Source organism: Rosa rugosa, chromosome 4 (assembly GCF_958449725.1).
Source record: "Rosa rugosa chromosome 4, drRosRugo1.1, whole genome shotgun sequence".
Lineage (NCBI taxonomy): Eukaryota > Viridiplantae > Streptophyta > Magnoliopsida > Rosales > Rosaceae > Rosa > Rosa rugosa.
Window position 1 is genome coordinate 12,852,504 of NC_084823.1, and position 24,738 is coordinate 12,877,241.

General features: G+C 38.3%; 1 protein-coding gene and 2 long non-coding RNA genes across 5 annotated transcripts; 2 read left to right on the plus strand and 1 right to left on the minus strand.

Moving 5' to 3' along the window:
• The first annotated feature begins 962 nt into the window (after nucleotides 1–962).
• Nucleotides 963–2,853, plus strand: LOC133707145 (pentatricopeptide repeat-containing protein At5g65560-like). 3 transcript variants are annotated; one of them, XM_062132685.1, is made up of 2 exons: nucleotides 963–1,061; nucleotides 1,300–2,853. In XM_062132685.1, exon 2 carries the CDS (start codon nucleotides 1,358–1,360, stop codon nucleotides 2,600–2,602), a length of 1,245 nt encoding a protein of 414 aa, XP_061988669.1. In that variant the 5' UTR covers nucleotides 963–1,061; nucleotides 1,300–1,357; the 3' UTR covers nucleotides 2,603–2,853. The 3 variants fall into 3 exon arrangements, with proteins under 3 accessions (XP_061988669.1, XP_061988670.1, XP_061988668.1); XM_062132686.1 differs by having other exon boundaries at nucleotides 979–1,061; nucleotides 1,305–2,853; XM_062132684.1 differs by having other exon boundaries at nucleotides 980–1,061; nucleotides 1,225–2,853.
• A 3,835-nt stretch (nucleotides 2,854–6,688) lies between these two features.
• On the plus strand, nucleotides 6,689–11,648 carry LOC133743832 (uncharacterized). The gene is made up of 3 exons (XR_009863283.1): nucleotides 6,689–6,748; nucleotides 11,116–11,140; nucleotides 11,538–11,648. It is a non-coding gene; the product is annotated as an uncharacterized LOC133743832 (long non-coding RNA).
• Nucleotides 11,649–15,509: 3,861 nt separating this feature from the next.
• LOC133745723 (uncharacterized) lies at nucleotides 15,510–18,846 on the minus strand. Its single transcript, XR_009863748.1, has 2 exons — nucleotides 18,382–18,846; nucleotides 15,510–18,270 (listed from the first exon to the last, which is right to left on the minus strand). It is a non-coding gene; the product is annotated as an uncharacterized LOC133745723 (long non-coding RNA).
• Nucleotides 18,847–24,738: the final 5,892 nt, after the last annotated feature.

A 24,738-nucleotide genomic window follows, 5' to 3' on the forward strand; every position in this document is an offset into this window, starting at 1 on the left:
AATTTATGTTTCTTTTTTATTTTTCTCTCTCTGTTGTTATCTGTCTTTTCATATGAATTGACAAAATCCACTAACAATTGAAAAAAAAAATAGAGGTCTAAATATTATATTTGAAAGTCCAACTAAAACCACTCTATCAAATGACAAATATCACTGTTAGCGAAAAAAAATGACAAATTTCACTTGCAACCTCTCTCTTCCTCCCCTTGATTTGGTGATCTCTCTCTCTCTCTCTCTCTCTCTCTCTCTCTCTTATCTAGCTCGTCGGTAAGGCAACATGCCCAATAGCAACCCCACAACATAGTCTTGCACCCATGCTTCTTCAAAATCTTACCACAACACTTGCACCTCCGATCACCGTACAAGGGCAGCGGGACAGTGTGAGGAGCATTTTTGAATTTTCTTCCTAAAAGCATCTCTAACAGTAGGAATTATTTTTTAGTTAAATTTAGCTAAAATTGTGAAATATAGCCATTGATTTAACAATGTTGCTCCAATAGTAGTAGCTATCTGTAAATAATATACTATATTTTATCGAATCATAAACTCACAGTAGACAAAAAAGGAGAGAGAGATATAACTTTTGCTTTAGCTATGCATGATTCTCTAGCTAAAGCTAAATTTAACTTAGCTATAGCTAGTTTGTTGGAGTTGAATTTTACTTTAAAAATAGTTATATATAACTAAAATTTAAATTTAACTAGTCTGTTGGAAAAACCCTAATATGGAGTTATTTTGAATAAAAATTAGGGAGTAACCGTTTCACATATCACAACCTCCCCAATTAAGACTTTTACCAATAACCTTTGTTTTTTTTGGTCTTAGACTTTTACCAATAACCTAAAAAAGAAAAAAAAAAAAAAAAAAAAAAAAAAGAAAAATAGAGGGGGGTATTTAGGATTTTAAGATAATGACACAAATACGCGCCCGTCTTCCATATAATAATACATAATTGTTGAAATTGGACAAAAAGAAAAAAAGCTCCCCCATTTCTCTTCCTTGGTTGTCTCCTCTCAAGTTTCTGCAGAAGCAGCTATATCGCCGGGAATCACCAGAGAAAGGTGAGTGTTCTTCTGTTATCATCATCATCATCTCCTCTGTAAACCCTAGCTAACACATTTTATTGCTTTAAATTCTGACTCAGTAGCTACTTAATTTGTTCTAAGTGGAAAGCATGATTGCCTGCCCTGACTTTTCCTTTCTTGTTCTACACTCGGTTTTCAGTAAATTTCTGATTTTAGAGTAGCAGCAAAACCCTAAATTCACTTGGGCCTTTTTTATTTTCTACTCGATCATTAGTCCAGTTCTAGGTTTTGGTTAAACTAGAGTGAAAGTGAAGGAGCTAACAATCAAAGCAATGGCGGAGACTGAAGTCAAGTCCAATTCTTGTGCGGATGACCTCGAGAAACATGTAATGAAGGTTTTCGAGGAGGCCACCAAAGACTGTGAGGACAAGGTCTTGAAAGAAATATTTGACTCCATTGGGGACTATGGCGACCTTAACAAGTATGCAATTTCGGTGTTCAATTCCATGGCAAATGACAAGTTTATTGAGGTAGCTAGAGAGCTCTTTAAGCCTCGCTCTGAGTCGACTGCCGTACTGCCTGATGTGGCCATCTACACCGTTGTCATTTGGGCCTGCATCTCTGCCGGCAAGATCATGGCTGCTCACAAGGTCTACCACCACATGATAGCCAACGGTGTCGCCCCCACCTCCTGCACTTACATTATTCTCATCAACACACTTGCAACAAACTCATCTTCTGATGTCAATTTTGTTGGGTATGCCAAGAAGTATTTTTTGGAAATGTTGGATAAGGGGATGACGCCTATTTCGTCCTCCTACATGGCCGTCTTCAAAGCCATTGCTCGCCAGGAGCCGGTGGAGAAGGCCAGGGAGTTCCTTGAGCAGATACAAACAAAGGGGTTCAGCCCTAAGTTGGATGTTCCTCACTTTGATGTGGCCTACATGGAAGAAGCAATGAATGCGTTGAAGATGTCTGATCTTCTTATCAACGCCACCACTGACAACAAGTTGCAAAAACTCTACCGTGAGTGGAGCACCACCCGCAAACCCCTCAGGGATGAGTTTCCGAAGATGTACAAAGCCTTGAAAGCCGATGGCAATGATGACCAGGCCATGGAGCTCTATAGGCGCGCTTGGGATACAAACATAATTCCAGAGGTCGTACTTCACACCGGTGTTATTGAAGACTGTCTCAAGGCTGGCAATACCGAGTGTGCTCTGAAGGCTTACAGGACCATGTTAGCTACTGGGGTTGCCCCAAACTCCTATACATACACTGTTTTAATCAAGGGACTCACTGCTGACCCCCACTTCGTTGAAGATGCCAAGAAGTGCTTGCTTGAGATGATGGACAAGGGAATGAGGCCCAATGCTGCTACCTACACTGCAGTCATAGAAGGTTTTGCAAGGCAAGAGGACAAGGAAGCTGAGGAGGAGGGTAAACAGTTCGTGGAGGTCATGATGGGTAAGGGGCTTGAGCCAAACGTAAAGGCTATGATGGAGGTTTTAAAGGGAAGACCAAAAGGTGTTATAAGAAGGGTCATCAGCATTGTTCTTTCCAAGTTGAAGGGCTGATGCTTTGGTTCATCGATGTATGAGCTGCTTTAGGATTAGGATGTTTCAGATATGGGGTAGCTAGTAAGAGTAGGAAACTAGGAATCATGTAGAATTGAGTTTCAACAGGGGATTTAGTGCTGTTCTCTATCATTGTGAATGCTGACCATGAAGAACAAAATCATATAGGTTTCATGTGGTATTTGGTGCTTTCTCTCTGATGGTAAATGTTGACATCAAAGTATATTGTGGTGCTAATTCCTTTCCTTTAATTTATATTTCTTCTATTCTGCAATATTTACTTTCAGCCACATGAAAATATCTGCTGTTGGTAGGTTGGGCAAACAATCTGAAACTGGACTTACGCTAGATTTACAGTTTAGAACATAAAAATATATTTCTGATTGAGGAAACAAAAAGAAACTTGAAACTTGGATTTCAGTACAAGAGTTCCTGTGGTTGTGGCTTCTCTGCAGTTTGTAGTTTTAATTCCTTGTGCGTCCTTCTCTTCCTGTAACTGAACAACCTCTTCCCAGTAATGTGTTCGATTATTTTATTGGTTACATGACTTCATTTAGTTGTTGTCATCTTCATTTCAGTCAAAGGAATAATAATCCCAGTGGTTTAAGTAAAGTTGTCTGTTTAAGTCTGGTAAATGGGATTTGAAGTGAACTTTTCTACTTATTGTGTTTGTGCTTTACTTTGATATGAGAGAGTCTGTTTCTGTCTCCTTTTGTACCCAGTCCATTTAAGGTAAGATTTATTGATTTCCTTCTTCTCTTATTTGACCATTTGTAATTGAATTCAAAACCAATCGTTTGTTTGTTAACTGTGCAAGTGTTCAATATCTTGCAAGAAGGTTTGTGTAATTTGATGCTAGGCTTTTTACTATTTAATTTTCATAATTTTTTTTTTATCTGTGTGGTATACCCATGGCTGATTCATTATCACACTTGTTAGTATTTTTAATATTCATTATTGTTGATTGTTTGACAACAATTGTTTTTAATACCTTTAAGTTTCGCATGTAGATTGGGCTAGGTAGGTATATACAGAAGTATATTCAGAAGTCAAAACAAATGCATGAAGTTGAAACTGGGGGTATTTTTGCATATAAGAGGATGTCTAACAATTTTCAATAATAAGTATTAAGTTGTACGTGGCTTGAGAAATTATGATTCTTTGTTGCTTGATCATCTGAAGATTGTGAGTTGGAGGGAATAATTCATCATGTTCATGGAGTAGCATAAACTCATAATTGACTAAACACTATCTTGCTGGGCTAGTAGCTGCTAATGACATCAAACTTAGTGACTTGCATGTTAGATGTGAGGATTTACAGAATACTATTAAGTTTGTGAAAGCTTTTCCTTTTCTCTGCCATACAAGTCAATAAGTCTGGTTGAATCTTTTTTATTCTGTTTAGATTAAATTTCATATGATGTAGCTATTGTGTTGTCGAGCACTGTCACTCAAGACTCAAGAGGTATATGGATCAGAATTATGCATCCAGACATCATGGGATCAGATGGTTTGGATTAATGAGGCATTCTAGAGTTGAGAGATTTTGGATTGGTGAATGTCGTTAACTCAAACAACAAGCAACCATTAACCAGTCACGTGGTGACCTTGTAGCATCCCCCCCTCCTGATTTTCTGATGGGAACAACACCTTATGGAGGATTTCTGAAGGGTTGGCTTTGTATATGCAGAACTTTTCTTGGGAAGCCTGTTTGTAAAGGAAAATGAGGTGATAATATTGTGAACTTTTTTAGTACTTACACCTGCTTGAACAATTCATGAAATGTGGTAGATATGATGCTTTCAACTTATAAATATTTGACAGCTGAACTTTTACATTACATATATACTCATCTTAGTGGTTGAACGGTTACAAAATTTTCAAGCTTTGTGGTTCTCCACCTGACGAACACTGGAAAACTTCAAAGCTTTCTCGTGCAATTAGTATTCTTATGAAAGTTCTTTAGGGAGAGGTGTATTCCCAGCGACTTCAGTGGACCTATTAGAAACTCTTCTTTCAGTAGCCCTAGCAAATGGGTTAGTAAGTGGTGATGAAATATGATCTTTGCCAAACTAGTGGCTCCATATATAGTCATCTTTTTCCAACTTAGTTTTGCATTTATAGCAATCTGTTCCAACATTATGCTGATTTAATGTTCTATCATGACTTATTGGAAGAAATTTCGATCAGAATAAGGCCTTATGCTTGTGATCCATCAAAGTTGTAGAAGTCTCTGCCTAACAAAGAAATGGATGCTAACAGTTGTGAGGATGCACAAAGGTAAAGCTTGTTATTTGTGATTATTCAAATTGAGGCTGTGATTGAGAGATCTACAGGACTGCTACTAGATCATTTTGAGTGACCTGCGTACAAATATAGTTCCATGTCTGTCCGTGTGTGTGTGTTCTCTCTGTGTGTCTGTGTGCACGCGCGACTGTGTGCTTGTGTTTCTGTTATAGAGGGAAGCAGCAAGAAGCTACCCAGGAAGATAAGAGATTCTCAAGCAGCTTTACATGTGCACAGTGGATTGATGCTTTGCTTCATCGTTTTTACGCCAGCAGCTCTAAGATTAGTTGGTTTCATATAGGGGAGTAGTGTGACTGCTGACATTAAAGTAGAAAATCATGTAGGATTGGGTTTCAATCCTGCAGTGCACCAGCAAGAAAAAAGTTATGAATGATCTCTGATCTTGGTTGTAACTTGTAAGATTATTAAGTTCTAAGGTAATATTTCCTCTTTTCAAGCTTTGCTATCTAGAAAACTACGACTTCCTTCTTACAGAACTTTTGTAGTTTTATTTCCTTCTTGATTTTTAGTTCCCTGTTAATGAACATTGGTTTAGCACATGAGTTGTGGACAGCAATTGTTTTTGGGTACTTCTCTCTGTAGTCTGTACCACTACCATTTTTCTGTTACTTTCTTTACTACCACTTTCATTTTGTTGCTGCATTCGTTGCAAGAATTGTTGCTCATTGTTTAGTATCATGTTTTCTTATTCGTATCTTAAAGGCGCCCCCAACCTCTTGAGACTTCGCTCAAATGCAATTTTCTTCCTCAGGCACATTCAAAGTAAATTTCGATGGCGTTGTTCATCAAAGTGGTGTTGCTGCTACTGGTTTCATTTTTGGATAATAGCTGCTATAGGTTTCATAATCAAAGATGATAATGGAAATTCTATTATCGCTGGTTTAAAATATGGTCGCACAAATGTTCCTCCGGTCGAGTCATAGAGAGCACTGCCCTAAGAGAAGGTCTTTCTTATAAGCTAAAGGCTTTATGCATGTTGTGGTGGAAGAGACTCTTGGCTTGTTATCAACTGTGTTAATGGCAGGCTGTGGTGTTCAACGGAAATTCAAAATGACATTAACAGGACCGCAAGTTTCTTTGCTTCATTCAGTTTCGTTCATGTCTTTCACAAATTAAACTTCTGTGCTGATGCATTAGTGAACTTTGGGCTTAAGATTAGTGGTGAAAGAGTTTAGAAAGATTAGCTTTCCTTTAATGCCCTAAATGCTTTCAACTTCAACAATTTTGGGTCAAGATTGATTTAAGAAATTTTGTATTTAATCTCCTTTTATTTATATATATATATATATATATCTATAGGGATAGCCAATATGTGAATATGAAAAGTATTAAAGTAATGATTATTGATACTTTCATGTACAAAATCAACATATTAGAGTTTCTTTGTTAGCTAAGATGTTAAAGTACGATTGGGTGGTTGGATCAATCTAATAGTTCAACGGCCCTACTTAAAATTTTTCGGTGTAATGTTGATTGGTTCTTCAATATAATTCTTCTTTTCTTTTTATCATCTTTTATAACGGTGAGGTTCTAATGAGGATTTCGTAAGGACTTTTAAATCAATAGTTTGATAACATATATATTTAAACTAAAATCAAAATCACCTCATTTTGAAGTCCTCATTAGAACCTCTTCTCTTATTATCTTACTCCGTAATAATTACTCATTACGTACGGCGCGGGTCTTTTGGTTTTCTCTCATTTTAAAATTTGAAATTGTCCAAATTAAATTAAAGGAAAGGAACACTCCTCCATTTCTCCTCCTCTGTTTACTCTTCTCTCCTCAAGAGCAAACCGCCGGAAATCATCACCAGCAATCGCCGGAAACCGTCACAGAGAGGTGAGTGAGCTTCTCTTCTTCTGTTATCATCTTCGTCTCATTATAGAAACCCCAACACAAGTTATTGACCAAATTCTCTTGTAGAAGTAGCTACTGGTTAATCAGTCTGTATTCAATAGAAAACCCAATTTCATTAGCTACTGGTTTTGATCTTTACACTCCGGCGGTGGTAGATTAATGTTTGTTTCAAAGTAGAAAACCCTAATTGTACTCAGCTGATTTCCTTTTCTCGAGCCAACAACCAAATCAATGGGGGACACCAAGGCTTGCCCCAATTCTTGTGCTCAAGAAACATGTAATGGAGGTTTTTGAGGAGGCCACCAAAGACTCTGAGGACTTTGTTCTGCCACTAAAATTTTCCAGGATTCGCAACTATGATGACCTTAACGAATATGCTATTCAAATATGGCAAACGACGACCTCCTCGACGAAGCCAAAGAGCTCTTTAAGCCTCTCTCTGACCAGGGCATACTGCCTGACGTGGCTGTCCTCACCATTGTCATCGGGGAATATGCCTTTGCTGGCGAGATCAAGGCTGCTCTCAAGGTCTACCAGCACATGTTAGCCACCGGTGCCTCCCCCACCACCCACACTTACACTCTACTCATCGTGGCCCTTGTAACGGACTCTTCCGATGTCAATTATGTTGGCCTTGCCAAGAAGTATTTTATGGAAATGTTGGATAAGGGATTGAAACCCCATGATGTGTCCTACATCTCTGTCTTTGATGCCATTGCCAGCCGGGAGTCGGTGGAGAAGGCCAGGGAGTTCCTTGAGCAGATAAAAGCAAAAGGGTTCAGCCTTAAGTCCAATGTTTTCTACTTTGACGAAGCCCACCTCACAGAGGCGATGAAGATAACGAAGTTGCTCCATGATCTCGCCAACAACACAACTGACAAGGATATAAAAAAGCTCTTCCGCAAGTGGTGTACCAGTGGACATGGTTTCCAGAAAGAGTCAATGAAGATGTACAAGGCTCTCATAAAGGATGGCAATGCAGACGAGGCCATGGAGGTTCTTATGTTGTTCATTAAGGGCATAAAACCGGCCGTCCTAATCCATACCTGCGTTATTGAGACCTACGTCAATGCTGGCAAGATCAAGGGTGCTCTCTTGAGGCTTATAACAAGGACATATTAGCTGCTGGGGTTGCCCCAAACTCCTACACTTACACATTTTTAATCAAGGGACTCACTGCTGACCCCAACTTCTTTGGAGATGCCAAGAAGTTTTTGCTTGAGATGATGGATAAAGGGAAGCGGCCCAATGCTTCTACCTACACTGCAGTGATAGAGGGCTTTGCAAAGCAGCAGGACAAGGCAGCTGAGGAGGAGGGAAAAGAGTTGGTGGAGGTGATGATGGGTAAGGGGTTTGTGCCAAACGCAAAGGCTATGATGGAGGTTTTAAAGGGAAGACCAACAGCTGTGATAAGAAGGGTCATGAACATTGTCCTTTCTAAGTTGAAGGGCTGATGCATTGCTTCATTGATGTATTCCAGCAGTTTTGGATTGGGATGTTTCAAAAATGGGGTAGCTAATGAGCTTAGGTGATCATGTAGGATTGAGTTTCAATTGGGGATTTTGTGCTGTTCTATATCATTATGGCATGTTGACCTTGAAGTCTTTGGTGCTAATTCCTGCAGTTTAATCTGGTTCTGCATACATATTTTTCCTTTTTAGCCACACACTATATTATCTGCTTTTGACTGGGTGGGGATCACAAAACGTATATCAATTTGCACAGGTTACTTTTCTTGCTATGCAAAACCATGACTGATTAAGGGAACCAAAAGAAACGTGAAACTGGAACTCAGCGGTTGAAGTAAAGACGTTTAGTTAATTCAGAAAAGTGGGCTTTGAAGTGAACTGTTCTACTAATGGTGTCTCCACTTCACTTTGACATAAGAAAGAAAATTGTTCTGTTTCTGGCTTTCTGCCTCCTTTGTATGCACTCTATATGAGGTAACATTCATTCATTCATTCTGTTTTTCTCTCATTTGACCCTTTGGGAATATCTGCAAGTCTTACACATATCTTCTATTGACTAATAATCTTTTAGTGTTAGATGTTCAATGAATATTAGTTTCAGTAATGATTACAAAATTAGATTACAGGAAAATACACATTTCCTTAATCCTCTTACAAACCCAAAATTATATCTGTCGGCTTTACTTCATATTAATATCCTAGTTTAAATCACTATGAACTTTCTAGGATTTTGATGCCTTCTGGATTTGGGAATGTGCTGATAAAGTGAAGTTTACTAACAATTACATATGGTTTGTCTGGTTTTAATGTTATCCATCTATTGTTTGTTAAGTGTACAAGTGTTCAAACTCTTGGAAGAAGAGTTTTGTTTTTGATGTACTTCAGTGTGATGTTAGTTTTTGATCTTTGTTGTGTATATGTAGCTGAAAACTGCCCACTTGTTGTGATTAATTTTGAATTTGTTTACAGTTAACTGTTTTGGGAAACAGCCACTAATGACATTAGATTCAATGCCATCAAGGTTAGATAGAGGTTAGGCTAGTTTTGCTTAATGCCATTAATAGGCAGAAGTTATTGAACTTTGTCATAGCGTTCTCTTTCCTCTACCAATACAAGTCAATTAGGGTTGAATCTTTTTGTCTGTGTGTCGAATAAATGTGATATGTGCCCCACTGCTATTATCTATAGTCGAGATAGTCACTAAGAGAGTAAGAGGTATATGTTTTGGGCTTTATTCAGTCACTAAGAGCTATATGTATTAGGCTTCATATGTTGAGACATCGAGGTGCCAAATTTTTGGCATATTTAACAGTTTTCTTTGTAAGTGTCAATATTAATGGAGCTTTCAAACTGCCAATACTTGACCAAGACCCCGGACTTCAGTCGGGTCCCCAAATCTTGAGAGACTTCCCAATTCCATTAGAATAAAATCATGTGTTTAGGGATATTGGATAGGATTGGCTCTGTACTAAAATTTTATCTGTAGCGATTGGAGGTCTCAAATACCTGGTTTTATTGACTCTGGTAGGTTATAGAAAGTCTAGAGATACTTCGCCATTGCATCAGCATCATATTATCTGTGTAAGGAAATTGGATACAATTGGTTATTCTTTATGTTCTAGGTTTTTACTCCCAGTTGCAACTCATCAGATCTGGTCTTTGGCCTAAAAATGTTTCTAACTTTCTTTCCTCAAACTAATTAACCAGCTTTCTACCAATCTACTATGTGGACTTATGTATTTATTTCCTGTTGGCTTTGTCTGAATGTAGATGGCAGTAGTGTCTTGGCCCTGGGTTGTCGGGTATTGGTTTTATTAACACTAAAGGGGGTGTGATCAGTGATCATATCTTCTATTATTCCTTGTGAGGTATTGGTGTGGGCTTTGGGATGTGTGCCATGGCCTCAGACTGGTCTCTGATCTTAGTTACAGAGCTGTGAGGTGGAATCTTCGTTTCTGTTCCTCCAACTCACTCGGAAGACTTGCATCCTCTCTAAAGTCTCATATATAGTTGCAAAGAGTTGTTGGGAAGGAGTTGAACTGCCCCCAGAAATTTGAGCCTCTTTTAAATCTTTGTTGCCAACTCTCTTGTGTTCTGTTTTATTTGACCCTTTTGGGACGCACTGTTGCATTGCACCAGCAAGAAAACATGTGTTGCCTTTTTGATAGTTAGGTATGCCAAAGATGTCACTGGCACGCAAGTACCTTAGTTATGGCTATACTAAGCTTCCACTAGAAATTAGAAATCTAACAAAGGACTGATTTGTCCAACTAAACCTGAGTACTTATAAAATGGAGTCCCTTCAGTCCCTTGTAGAAGAATTTTGATTGTAATTTTTCAGTGCAGATTTGTTTAACTTCATGGCTTTACTGCACCTGCATTTAATTGGAAGCAAACCTTGCATCCGGTGGTGTTAAATATAATCTTGTAAAGGTCAGGAAGTTATATAAATCTGCACTGAAAATTTATGACCAAGATTCTGTTGCGACATTACCATCTTATATGAATCGGCACTGGGTTAGCTTTCTTCTGGATAATCATAACTGTTTTCTAATTCATTTAAATTTTTGTAATCATCTGTGCTTTAGACATGGTTGTGTAAAGGCCTGTGCTACTTTTTTACTCGATCTCATACCACTGTCATTGTGCTACTTTTCTCTATACTGCTACTGTTTAATGCTACTTTATGTAATACCACTTTTATTCTTTTGCCACTATAATAACAAGACTTTGATGCATATGAAAGTTATTTTCCTCTCTTTTCCCAATAAGTCGACGGCACTCCCTATTCTTTCTTAAAGCTTTATAAGCTTTTTTTATTATGACATGTTTTATCCTGTAATTTACTAAGAAATTTAATCACACTCTTTAATTTTGCAGATGGGAACATCAGAAACAGCCTCTGGTACTGCACTTGTACTAGTCCAAATTTTTTTATAGCTAAATGTAAAATGGCATTCAACTTTGACATCACATATATAAGATCATTACCTAAAGTAGTTACAAGCATATAGTTCTAGTTGCATATGATGGCAAATGAGCTTTTTGCTTTTCTTATTTCCATTCAACTTCTAAGTGCTGGAAATGGAAAGTAGCTTTAAATAGTCTGGCCTTTGCCCATTATATGGCTTTAGACCAAAAATGAAAGAAGACTTTGTAACCAAAAAAGTAAGTTGAATAAAGATTTAACGGATACATGGGATAGGCGCGGGAAAAAACCATTAAATATCTTGGTATCTTTTCACATTTCAAAATTTGAACTCCCATTTCCCGTCCTTAGTGTACTGTTCTCTCTTCCACAGCAAAATACAGAGTTCAGTCCTACAGAGCTACCGTCGCAGATCATGATAGAAAGGTGAGGGAGCTTTCTTCCATTATCTTCATCATTTTCTTTTTGGAAACCCTGGCACCGGTTATTGATTTAATTCTTACACTAGTTCCTGGTTAAGTTAATTTATCAAAAGGAAAAGAAAACCCAACTTTATTTCACTGATATTTCCTTTCCTTATTTTCAACACTGCTCTTAGTAAAGTTCTGATTTTTACACTACGGTGGTGGTATATTTTTTGTTTAAAATTGAAACCCCTAACTTCATTTCGCTAATTTTGGTGATTGGGTCTCATTCCTTATAATTCTACAACACCGGATCCTCAGTGAAGCTTTGGTTTTTGTTGTTTCTCTTGCCTTTAATATTAATTGCTGCTACAACTAAACTACAGCTAACAATCGAATCGATGGCGAACACTATTTCCTCCAATTCAAGTTAATTTGTTTCCAATAGAAGACCTAACTATGTTTCACTGATTTTTCCTTTCCTTTTATACGGTTCAAGTATAGTTCTGATTTTTACACTCCGGCTGTGGTAAAAGTTAGGGTCTTCGACAATCATGATTCAATTAAGTAACAACCTTGATGCAGAACTGGAATTGGCATTACTGATCTAGGAATTCATGATTGTGGTTACTTAATCGACAAGGAAAACCAATTTTCTTGTCAACACTGAAGAGATGCTAGGTGAACATGATTTAGGAAGTAAGCCAGGCCTTTAGGACTGAGTTTCCTTTTTGTATGCTTATAAATACACTAGGTCCTTGCTCTATCGAGACCAATCAATACATTATGAGATTGCCTACATAATCTACAGTGATTGATCAGAGAAGAAGGCTTAGAGGCTTAATGCAATACCAAAGAACTAAGAGGACATCACTAGGGTAATACTTTATATTGAATGTTGTTTGCTTAATGCAATACCAAAGAACCGAGAGGACGTCACTAGGGTAGTACTTTATATTGAATGCTGTTTGTTGAGTGATGCTTTCTGTTCTTGATTATAAGCATGATTATACAGGTATATATACATGTTTTAATATAGAAAACCCCATCTCCAGTCCATTGATTTAAGCTCCTATGTTTGTTGTTTCAAATTTAGTTTCTTCTACAACTAAACTGCAGGGAATAATCAATTAATGGCAGACACTAGTTCTCACAGTTCTTATGCTGATGACTTCAAGAAACATGTGATGAAGGTCTTCCAGGATGAGGAGAAGGACTTGAAAGAACAATTTGACATGATTCGGGACTATGATTCCATTAACAAATATGGGATTAAGATATTCAAATCTTTAGCAGATTCCTACCTTGATGATGCTTAACAGCTCCTTAAGGCTCTCTCTGAGGTAGCCAAACTCCCTGACATGGCCGTCTACACCATTGTCAATGGGGACTACTTCGCTGCCGACAAGACCAAGGCTGCTCTTAAGGCCTTTCAGCACATGATAGCCACTGGAGTCGCCCCCACCTCCTGCACCTACACTATAATCTTCACAGCTCTTGCGTTACACCTCTCTGATGTCCATTTTGTTGGGTATGCCAAGATGCACTTTTATGGAAATCTTGGTTGCTCTATCTCACAGAAGCAATGGACTCGATGTAGATGTATGATGATTTTGAGAAAAGCATAACTGAATAATTTGCAAAACGTCTTCTGCAAGTGGAGCATCCACCCCAACTTCCTCTCCAAAGAGTCAAGGAAGATGTACACGTTTTTGCTGGAGGATGGCAATGTAGAGCTAGCCAAGGAGCATACTTCCCATGGTCCTATGATGGAAGGTTTAAAAGGCAGCACAGCTGTAAAAAGAAGGGTCCTGAACATTGTATTTCCAAGTTGAAGGGCTGAAGCTTTGCTTCGTCGAGGTTATGCCAGCAGCTTTAGGAATATATGGGGTAGCTGTGAGATAGGAAATTATGTAGGATTGGTTTTTCAATTGTTGGATTTGGTGCTGTACTAATCTTTTGTGAAATTGACATTGGAGAAGTGTGAATGCTAAAATTGAGGTAGAAAATCATGTAGGATTGAGTTTCAATCTGTTTGTTAATTTTGACATTGAAGTAGTCTGTGGTGCTAATTTCTTCAGTTTCTGTTTCTTTTATTCTGGTGGTCTTGGTGGTCTGCATTCATTTTCTTAAAACTTTTTAGCCATATGATATTATCAGCTTTTGAAGGGTTGGGCATGAAGAGATGCTTCTCCTTTGGTATCTCCAAAAGGACAAAGAACCTGTAATTGTTGTCATGCTAGATTTACATTTCCGAAATTGAAAAAAAAAAATTTGAGGGAACAAAAGCAAACTTGAAACTCCGGAGTTTTTTTTTTTTTTTTTTTTTGGGCCAAAAATGAAACTCCGGAGTCTAGTACAAGGAATTCCTGAGGTTTTGAAGTGTCTGCAGTTTGTATTTTTAATTATTTGTGAATTTCAGCTGCCAAAAAAAATTTATTTGTGCATTCAGCATCATCATTAGTGAAAGTAATTCAAAATTCTACTAAATTTATACTGTCAAGTACTGATCTTCAAAGTAGAATTTTAAGTTGTTAAACCCATCAAACTGGAAGTAGGCACAATCCATATGAATGACATAATTATCACCTGCAAGGTTAAATTTTTGATCTACATCATCCTGGGAGGGGGAGCTGCTGTTCCATACCAATACAGCCTTGCACCTCACTAATACCATCCCCTTTCAAGTTGATGCGATTCTGATCCAGTGTATATGTATCATATCTCCGGTTGGATTGGGCGGCAGCGCTGGCAATGATGATGATACAGAGGCAAGTTTATCCCCTCCACTATGTAATAATTAAGAAAAAGAAGCTGCTTAACACCATCAGCAGCTATATTGACAGCATTCACCATCAGTTATATGCTCCAACACAATCAATATATCGATGATATAGATCTTCTGAAAATCACTAATAAAATAGTAGAGAAGTTTATAGCACCAGCACCCCTGATAATCCACGAGAGAATCTTCATTGAAACTAGTTAAAATGGGAAGGGCCGCTAAGGTATAAAACCAGCTTGGAGAGAAAATTGTTTCTACGTACCCTTCATTATATCATCACTAGCATAAGCAGCAGCTGCACCGGCTTCATCATTAGGAACAAATGGACTCAGAATCACAAGAAATTACCTTAACAGGATCTGCATTCTCCATTAGACCATTAGCATCACTGGAGGACTGGATATTGGGAGAGCAGTGGCCACTATTAAGGCGATCAGTAGGAATAGAAAAAGTAGAAATATAAATCACTATAGTGCTCAAAGTATTTCAAGTAGCTAAACTACCTATGGCAGCTCTAGGATGATTACTAGAACCAGCATCAACAGCAGGGAGAGAAGTGAAATCAACACTGATTTCAGAGGTTTGGTCCTATTTGACAAACTTTCAGAATTTTTGCTTTAAGGTACCTCTGACCCCTAATAGCTACTTTGTGCTTGCTGGGATTCATTATCCTTTTGTTTCCTTGCACTAACTGAAAGTTATCTAATCCTCTCATGTTTACTGCTTCTGAGGTTATTAAGAATAACTTTAGCCTAGTAAAATATGGAAATGGTGCATATGTAAAGCTTCCTACATTGATCAGGTTGTTGTAAATGGTGCATGAACATTTGATATGCTTTTCTGATCTCATTTTGACAAGCTGACATACAAGCTAGCTTGGTTTTCCGGTGACATTCATTTATTTTCTTTGTTTTTAATCCTTGATCAGATTAGTTCTATTGCTTGCGTTTTTTGTTCTTGGGTTGGTGAATGGTGATAGTTAAGTGTGGTGCTCAATTGCTAATTATACTTCCAGAAAAAGACAAAAAAAAAAAAAGAGCTAGCCAGAATTGATTGGGTTTAAGAGTAGCTTAATTCTGTTATAATGTTAGGGTTACGGAGTTGATGGTGACAATGTAAACAATCAAAAACCAAAACATATGCGCAAGTACCGAAATTAAAAGAACGGAAATGTTATTAAAAGCCAATGTCTAAATTACAACAAAAGTTTTACACTTGCATAATCTACTAGAATGAAAAAAAAAATTTAGAAAGATCAAGCACAGCAGCTTTTGATCTGGAGCAGCTAGAGTCCCTCTACAAGAAAATTCTGAAAACTGGTGTTTCACAAAGGCTTGTCCTGCGTACTGGAATAGTGATAAGACCCGGTGAAACTGTGGTCTGACTTCAGTCTAAGGAACTGTTGAACAACACATCAGGAAACTCCTGCCACCATCAAATATATTGCATGCATGATTTGTCCCTCGCTTTCTTACGGCTCCCATTAACCATACGTCTTCTTAAACCAGGCAGTCTTGAGACGATGCAATAAACCCTAGGTGAATTAAGCAGTTCGAATCCATCCAGCAAGCAAGTCCAAATGAAACACCTCCATATTTTACAGACGCATAATTGTTGACATTTCCTACCAGCATTGAAGGAAGACTATGAAGAGAGAGAATATCATCCAAATGTACCCAAAGACCATTCCTGACCATAAACAGAAATATCCAATCCAAACCCTGATCATTAGAAACTACACCAGTGATAGCCTGATAAAAGGAGCAAGTGCTAGCAGTTTGACTCCACGAGAATCCCAAAGGATCCAAATACGTTCAGAGAATCCCAAAAGCATCAAAAATTCTATATATTGCCACCAATTCTCTGCTCAAATAGACCTAACATATCAATTAAATAGAACTTCTGAAAATCCGTAATAATACTAGAGGAAGTTTTAGCACCAGCATTCCAACATTCAGACTGGGAACGTCCAAGAGAAGACATGATTTCTACTTGAGAAAGAAAACTCCTTCATAGCATCATCATTAGCATAAGCAGCTACACTGGCCTGATTATGAGGCACAAATGACTCTCACAATCACAATAAATCACCTTAACATATCTTCATCCTCATTTTTACCATCAGATTGGGAGGGCAGTGGCCACTAGTAAGGGAATAAGATGAAGGAAAAATATCAATCACCATACTGCTACTTTTAGGCGAATAGCCTATCTACCTATGGCACTTGTAGGGTTGCAGAGGTTGCAATAGTTTTTTTCGAGGCCTTCCCACCTTCTTCTTACCACCAGTGGTCTTGAGCATTAGACACAGGAGCAACAGTAGCTGAAGTAACGAAGTTGCCTTTAGACCCAACTGGATCAGGAAGAGAACTCTTATGGTTCCTTTTAAGCAGAACATTCCATGATCCGACTACCTCAGAATCCTTACAAGATTGAAGCACATGAAATCTGGATCCAATAGCAATATTCGCTGCAGATGAAAGAGGCTTTTTTTTTCTTTTTCTTTTTTCGCATAAAGGAGATGGTAGGTTGAATTGAAGTAGGATGAACTCTGTAGCTTCTCAGGCATGGGAACAATAGAAGCAACATTCTTCTTAATGCTTTTCCTTTTAATCAGAACATTCCATGATCCCAAAGCCCCAAACCAACCATATTAGCATCCTTCAGAATCTTCCCAACAGTAGTATAAGGTAAAGAGCTAGAGCTAGTAGGCGTAGGAACATCAACAACATTATCCATAGGAGTCACAGGCAGTATAAGGTAAAGAGCTAGAGCTAGTAGACGTAGGAACATCAACAACATTATCCATAGGAGTCACAGGCAGTATAAGGTAAAGAGCTAGAGCTAGTAGGCGTAGGAACATCAACAACATTATCCATAGGAGTCACAGACATCTCGGAATCATCATTCTCAACACACCCTCTCTAACATGCCCAATTGACCAACATTTATAGCAAACTGGTGGAAGATTCTCATACTCAAGTTGGGTGTAATAATCCTCAACACAAAATTCAGATTGCAGAGGTAATTTTCAGATCACTTTCAACACAGAAACTTGCATATTTACCTGGAACCTGTGAAGCCATATAACTGTCCAACCTCGCATGTAGGTCACACTTCAGAGAATGAGCCCCTACGGAACGTATCCACATTGGCTTTGCACTAACTGTCAATATCTTCACAATACTAAACAAAGATTTTTTTTTTTCCCCTAACAGTGTTAATAGAGAAGGAAAAGATAGAGTGAAATGACCACAATGTATAACTTTCTAATGCTCTAAAACCTGTTTGTGTGAAAGGTTGAAATCGAAAGCTAGTGTGATGAAAAAGAGAACAACTAATGATGTAGTAAGTACTAATCAGAACATATATCTATTCTTACTGAATCTCTTATGGTTGTCTCAAGAATGTACCCCAGCTTTGAAAACCATGATCTCTTCTTCGCTGGAAGTCTCTGCTGAAAGACAAGAGAGGGTACAGAGCTCGAGAAAAAGGAAACAAAAAGAGGAAGATTTTGTCATCAATTTGGTATAAGAAACCACACATGAATGTATAATTTGGTTAGACTAAAGGGACTACAATAACCCAATTCAATCAATGAGTATCTACAATTAAATTTGCCTAAAAATGTGCACTAACTAGAGATTGGTTTCACAGCAAGAAACCCAATCAGAGAATAAACTACCTCAAAATGTGCGCACTAACTAACTGCAGTTGTCCTGGCGGCAGATAGATGAAGCTTGATGAGGGAAAATCGAAGCGGGGATTTCCTTTGGAATGACCAGAGTGGGACGTGGCTGCTAATCTTGTTGTTCATTTCTTGATGAGAACGAGAGGGCATGGCCAAGACATCTCCAGTAATAGTTCTCCGCCTCTTTAGTCTTGGAATCTGACCATCTTGCTCCCCAGATCTCTTCCTTTTCATCATCACATCAGAAACAAGATTAGATCGTTTCTTTTTGGGTATACAGCAAGCCAACAAGTCAGTCCTCCTCTTAGAAATAGAAATAGAGATAGAAAGATTGGACCTTTTCTTCTTGGGGATGAAGAAGGCCTTCTCCAGATGAGCGGCCAGCAAGCCCTTCTTCTTCATAACCCTAAACTCCATCAATATCTGAATCGCTACATCGCAAGATTTCAAAGAAGAAGGAGAAGCCCTTGTGTTGGCGCCAAACCCAAACCCAGCAAGATCTGCAACTGCAACCTCCGAGAGGAGATTCAATCCTGAAAAGCCAAACCCAGAATAGGCCATTAGAATCAAACAAAGACTTGGAACAATCTGGGTGCGTCAGAGAGAAATTGGAGAGGAATGAGATCGACAGAGCAGAGAAACTAGAGACGATTTCTCTTCTCACAGCAATTAGGGTTTCGCAGAGGGGTTTCGCACAGAGATGGAGTAGAGAGAAATTGAAGAGAGAGTGAGAGAAACAGAGAATTGGAGATGAAGAAAATGTAAATTTACTGGTGAATTGGGTCACTTCACTTCACTACTCGCTCTGGGGTGGCCATTTATCTAGCCGTGTGAGCCTTAAGGCGGTGCTGTTCCAACGGTCATAAATATATTTTTTTAATTTTTTTATTTTGAGAAAAGAAATATCTAAAATTTGAATTTTTGGTGGTCAAAATGTCAACGCGCTTCGCTTTTGAGTTTTTTATTTCATTTTTTTTTTTTTTAAAAGAGAAAAGTAATTTACAAAGAAAATTTTTTAGGGTAACCACAGTTTAGAAAATCTAAATTAAAGGCTGAAGAAGCTGTGTTTGGGATATTATTGATCCAAATAACAGGAGAAGAAACCATGACATAGTTCAAAGAATCAACACTCCCTCCCTAAAAGAAAAGAATCAACAGGGCTCAACAAAATGGATGGTTAAGTTGTTTGGATACGATTACAAAATAGAGTACATACCTGGAAGTATGAACATAGTTCCTGATGTCTTATCTTGATGTATTGTTTGTACCCATATTTGCATGTCCACTCAAACATAGATAATGTGCATGTAGTTATTGATTAACTATGAATAAGTCGCTTAAACGAACAAATGGGCCGATGACCAACTTTATTGGCCGATGAATAATTAGACAGTTCATTTGGTCCAAGACTAGTTAGACAAAAAACTAGGCCGATAGAAGATTTCGAAAGTTAGGTCGTTGGTTATCGGCCGGCCCATAGTCATCAATTCAGAAAGAAGGTTTATTGTCTAAAAGCCCATTGGCCAATTGTTCAAAATCACTCTAATCAGTTCCCAACTTGGACTCAGCAACTTGGAAAAATAATAGTCGATAGACAGAGAATGTCGATAAGTGATAAAGATGAAATTTGATCAAGTTAGTATTTCAATCGACTTGAAGTTCACATCAGCCGATAAAGAGAGTTCAATCCAAATTAGTTTGCTTCAAGATTAGTTCCAACCGTTGATGATGATGACCATCAAAGCCGATCAAGATAGAGTCCAGAATCAAGTCAGCCGACGATAAGTATTGGAGCCAAGTCAAGATAGAGTCATTAAGCCAAGAGGAGCCCGAATTCCACTCAACTTCAAAGAGTCAAGAGATCAGTTCAGGTTACAAAGCAGGCAATATAAATAGAAGCATCGATAGAAGACATACACACACAACTCTAGTCAAAACTCCGTCATGGGTTTCCTTTCATTTTTCTTAGCTCCAGATTAGTTTCATTGTCTTTTCAATTTCTTAGTTGTTAGCTCTAAGCTCTACTAGTTCAAGTCATTTCCCTTCGTTTTCTTGTAACCTAGTATCGATATTTCAATTGTTTCTGTTGTTACTTTTTTGGGTAATAGTTGATAGTTTTGTTATTCAAAGCTGTTTACTTTTTCGCTCTTTACGTTATCGTTCATTTAGTTTCTTGCAATTTACTTTCTTGTTCTTTATTTTTCTGCACTTAATTTAGAGTTTACTTCCTTGCTCTTTTACTATTGTGTTTATTTCTTGCACTAGGAGTAGTTTTAATGTACTTGTTCGGTTACCAATCACTATTTGCGACTCGTCCATTGACCAACCCAAAAGTCCTTGTCTCCAAGGCACAGAACCCTCAGCCAAGATTATTCCTTCCTCGGCTTTCAGTCGCTCGACGAAATCAGAACACGCGCACTTCATCTACTACATCTACAATTGCACACTTGGCCTTTTGGCTGTGTGCTGGCACGCCCCGCAATATATTCATCGAGAAGGACGTTTGTTCCTTGATCTCTCGGCTATCTTGGCCGAGGTGATTTTCAAAGGCAACATTGATGCCATGAAATATGCTCAATCCAACCAATCAATGCACCCATATTCGACTACTTGTCTCAAGATAGACCACCCAGAAGCCCAAGCAATCATTGTTGCCATGCAACAAAATTCATCAACTAAGAAAGCGTTCTATCTAGAAAAACACGTATTGCTATACAAAAGTAAAATATTCGTACCCAAGTCTTCAGATGGACGCTCCAAGTTACTAGTCGAATTCCATTCATCATTGCAGGCTAGACATTCAAGCTACTTGCGCACATATCTCCACCTAGCTCGTAATTTTTCTTATCCCATAATGCGCAAGGAGGTAAAGAACTTTGTAGCATCTGGTGACTAATGCCAGAAGAAATCCTATGAAACTAATCATCTACCAGGCCTGTTTAACCCACTACTTATAAATGAGAATGTGTGGATGGATATTTCCAAGGACTTTATTGATGACTTACCACACTCAAATGGGAATAATTTGATCCTAGTGGTAGGGATGGCATTAAAACCCATGGGTACGGGTACCCGCGGGTAATTTTTCTTTTTGGGTGTCTGTTAACGGGTAATACCCATAGTTTATGGGTATGGGTATGGGTAATTAAAAAATACCCGTATCAAAATAGGTGGGATATGGGTATACCCGTGGGTACCCAAATTTTACCCAAATACACATATAAAATTGTAAACCACACCCAAATTTTTTTTTTAATTGAGAACTATTATTTTTCAACCAACATATGGGGCATTTTTATAATTTTCTTATTCGAAAAAAAAAAAAATAAAAAAAATAAAAAGAACAGAAAACCTATACGGGGTATTTCTCTTTCCCATCCAGAATACACCTTCAAGTCTTCAACGAGACGAGCCGCCATGATTGGAGGAATTGTGCAGCCAAAACTCTGAGACCCAAAATGTAATGATCGAGATTTTTGGTATTAATTCTTGTTTGGCGTAAATTTAATAAAGTCTCAATTGTTACGAAATGTATTTTCGATATTTTGGCGTAAATGGGTTTTGATTCGTGAGGATCAGGCCGTCCGATCGACTTGTAGATTTGATATATTGATCGTAGAAGTGTTCCGATGACTTTGTGTGGTCTCGGATGAGGATCTAACTGTTGGATCATCGTATAATTGTGAAAAATGGTTCAAAAGGCCATCCATGAGGATCCGATCATTGGATCTTCGTATAATTTTGAGAGGATGATCCTAAGGGTGATCCGTGAGGATTCGACCATTGGATCATCGTATAATTGTGAAAAGACGATTCAAAAGGCGATCTGTGAGGATCCGACCGTTGGATCTTCGTATAATTTTGAGAGGATGATCTTAAGGGCCACATGTGAGGATCCGACCGTTGGATCATCGTATAATTGTGAAAAGACTATTCAAAAGGCGATCCGTGAGGATCAGACCGTTAGATCATCGTATAATTGTGAAAAGACAATTTAAAAGGCGATCTGTGAGAATCCAACTGTTGGGTCATCGTATAATTGTGAAAAGATTATTCAAAAGGCGTTATGTGAGGATTCGACCGTTGGATCTTCGATCCATGAGGATCCGACCGTTGGATCTTCGTATAATTTTGAGAGGATGATCTTAAGGGCGATCCGTGAGGATCCGACCATTGGATCATCGTATAATTGTGAAAAGACAATTCAAAAGGCGATCCATGAGGATGGTTCATTTACGAACCAAATTTTATTATTTTACATTTAATAGCCAAGTTGTGAAAATTGTTTTACGGAAATAAATATTTGTTTTAAACGTATTGCTTCCTCGTGACTAAACCAATAATTTCTTTCTTAAACACTGTCTCAAGTATTTGAAATACTCAATCGACTATTTGAAAATATCCTCAGATGGGGAATGGGGGCGCTTAAATAGTGAGTACTAAAAAAAAAAAAAAAAACATGCCCATATTGAAAACGGGTAAATGGGTGGATATGTGTTTACTTGGTCTGTTTAGAAATGGGTTGAGTAAATACCCATACCCGCTAATTATTTGATGAGTATTACCCACAAACTATTATTGGGTGGGTATTACCCAGCGGGTATCACCCAATGGGTATGAATGCCAACTCTACCTAGTGGTGGTTGACAAACAATCTAAATACGCGCATTTTCTAGTAGTGGCTCTGTGAGATTTCGGATATTTGGTTAGCTATTTTTAATAATTTTTGAAATTTGGTATTATCCAAGAATTATTTAAAAGTATAATTTTGAGGCAGCGTAATCTGAAGCGTCAATTTTGAATGGCAGAAGATCTGGACCTTTTTAATTTTAGTATAAATACTTTGGAAGATGAGTTCGACAAAACCAGATCGACACTCGCTGACCCGTTTTCCCGCGACGGGAAACCCGACCCTTTCTCAATTTTCCGGCCACTTCCAAAACTCGGATGGGTCTGGTTTGCTTCATCTAATCAGCACGCGTCGGATCCTTGTCGTATCTTCTCCGAAAAGCCATCGACGGCGGCAGGAGGAATCTCAAAGGGTTGTCGGGTTTCCGATCAGATTTCCCAATTCTGGCCAATTCGCAGTGACTCACCGGTGTCAAAAGCTTCCTCTTGATCTCACGCAACCTATCCATGGTGTTGGTTTGTCCAGATGATAAGGCAAGAGAGAGAATTGAAGCCGGGAAGCTTCGGTTCTTCCGACGGGTTCTCTGAGTTTTTTGGTGACTCAGACGGTGAACGGCAACAAATGAGGTATCAGAATTGATCCTCTCATCAAGCTCTGCCTCTACGTAAGCCTGAATTCGATATTTGATTTAGATCGAAGCTATTAAAATAGGATATGGTTGCGAGTTCACCGTTCACAGCGACGAGTTTGACTTCCTTTGCCACTTTCCGACCACGATTTGAGACTTTGAACATGATTTGGTTCTCTGGTAACTTAAGTAACTAAAATTGAAAAATTTGGATCCTTTGAAGCTACTGTGTTTGTTGAACAACTACTGTTGTTTGTTAAGCTTATTGCGTTGATTATAAGTTATAACAGCTGTTAATTGGTGCATTGGAGTAACATTTGAAGCATAATTGAGATAGAAATGGAGAAGTGTTGTTGACAACAAGAATTGGATAGTTGAGGTTTGAACTATGTGTGAGCAGTTGTGTTTTGGTGGAAAATGCATTTTGATTGAGATATCGCAAGTATGATGGTTTGAAAGGGAAAATTGAAAGTCAGGGTGTCCTTGGTAAATTTCTAGGACTTGATCGAGTTCTATTTTGATTTTGGAACAACTAATTTGAAGTGATACCCGATTGTCATTGGATTAAGGATTTGATACGAGAAATGAATGTGTACTAGCAATCCCACAAGTAAAGTAAAGGTCAACTCTCGAAGTTTGAAGATTGGTTTGACTCCGAAAGTCAAAGAAGTGGTTGTCAGATAAGGATTGATGGACATTGACGAATGATTTAGCTATCAAGACACTGGTGTATCTAGAATTGCGAGTCGCAGTGTTATTATTCTTGAGTAACTTTGTAATAAAAGCTTCATATCTAAGTAGGGTTTCGGGAAACCTTTTCTATAAAATGTTAAAATAAATGGAAATCGATGAATTGTTTGCCATTGATTGAATTAAATATTGAATGCTATCGCTTTTTATAAAAGCATGTGTTGAGTTATTATATTATGAGCATTGATAGTCAAATTGTCATACGTAATGCATGGAGAGGCATTGTGAGTATGCATTTGAAAGTATTGTGGGTGGAAGGAAATGAGTAATATTGGTGTCCAGATGAATCAAAAGAGATTAATCATTTTTGTGTAGTTGAGTTTGGCGTCATGAGTCATTCAGGATCTATGATTAGTCCACAAGTGCACAAATCGAGAAAAGTATTCCCCTTCAACCAAGAGTGTTTATAAAGCGATCTCATCAGGTTTCGGGTTTGAAGATCATGAGCAAGCAAGAAGACTAACAAAAGAGGAAACATTATGACCAAATAAAAATGAGAAATAGAACTAAAGCATATGATCCAAACTCAGCCCCACATGATCAAATCCATCTGCATCCAGCCCCAGCCCACTGCTTCAGAGGAAACCCTACGCCAATGGGCCTCCAGCAGCCGTGCCCTTCTTCAATAGCAGCCACCGCGCAAGTCTTTCCTCTTTGGTCACCAAAGAGACCAGCCAACCATCCCA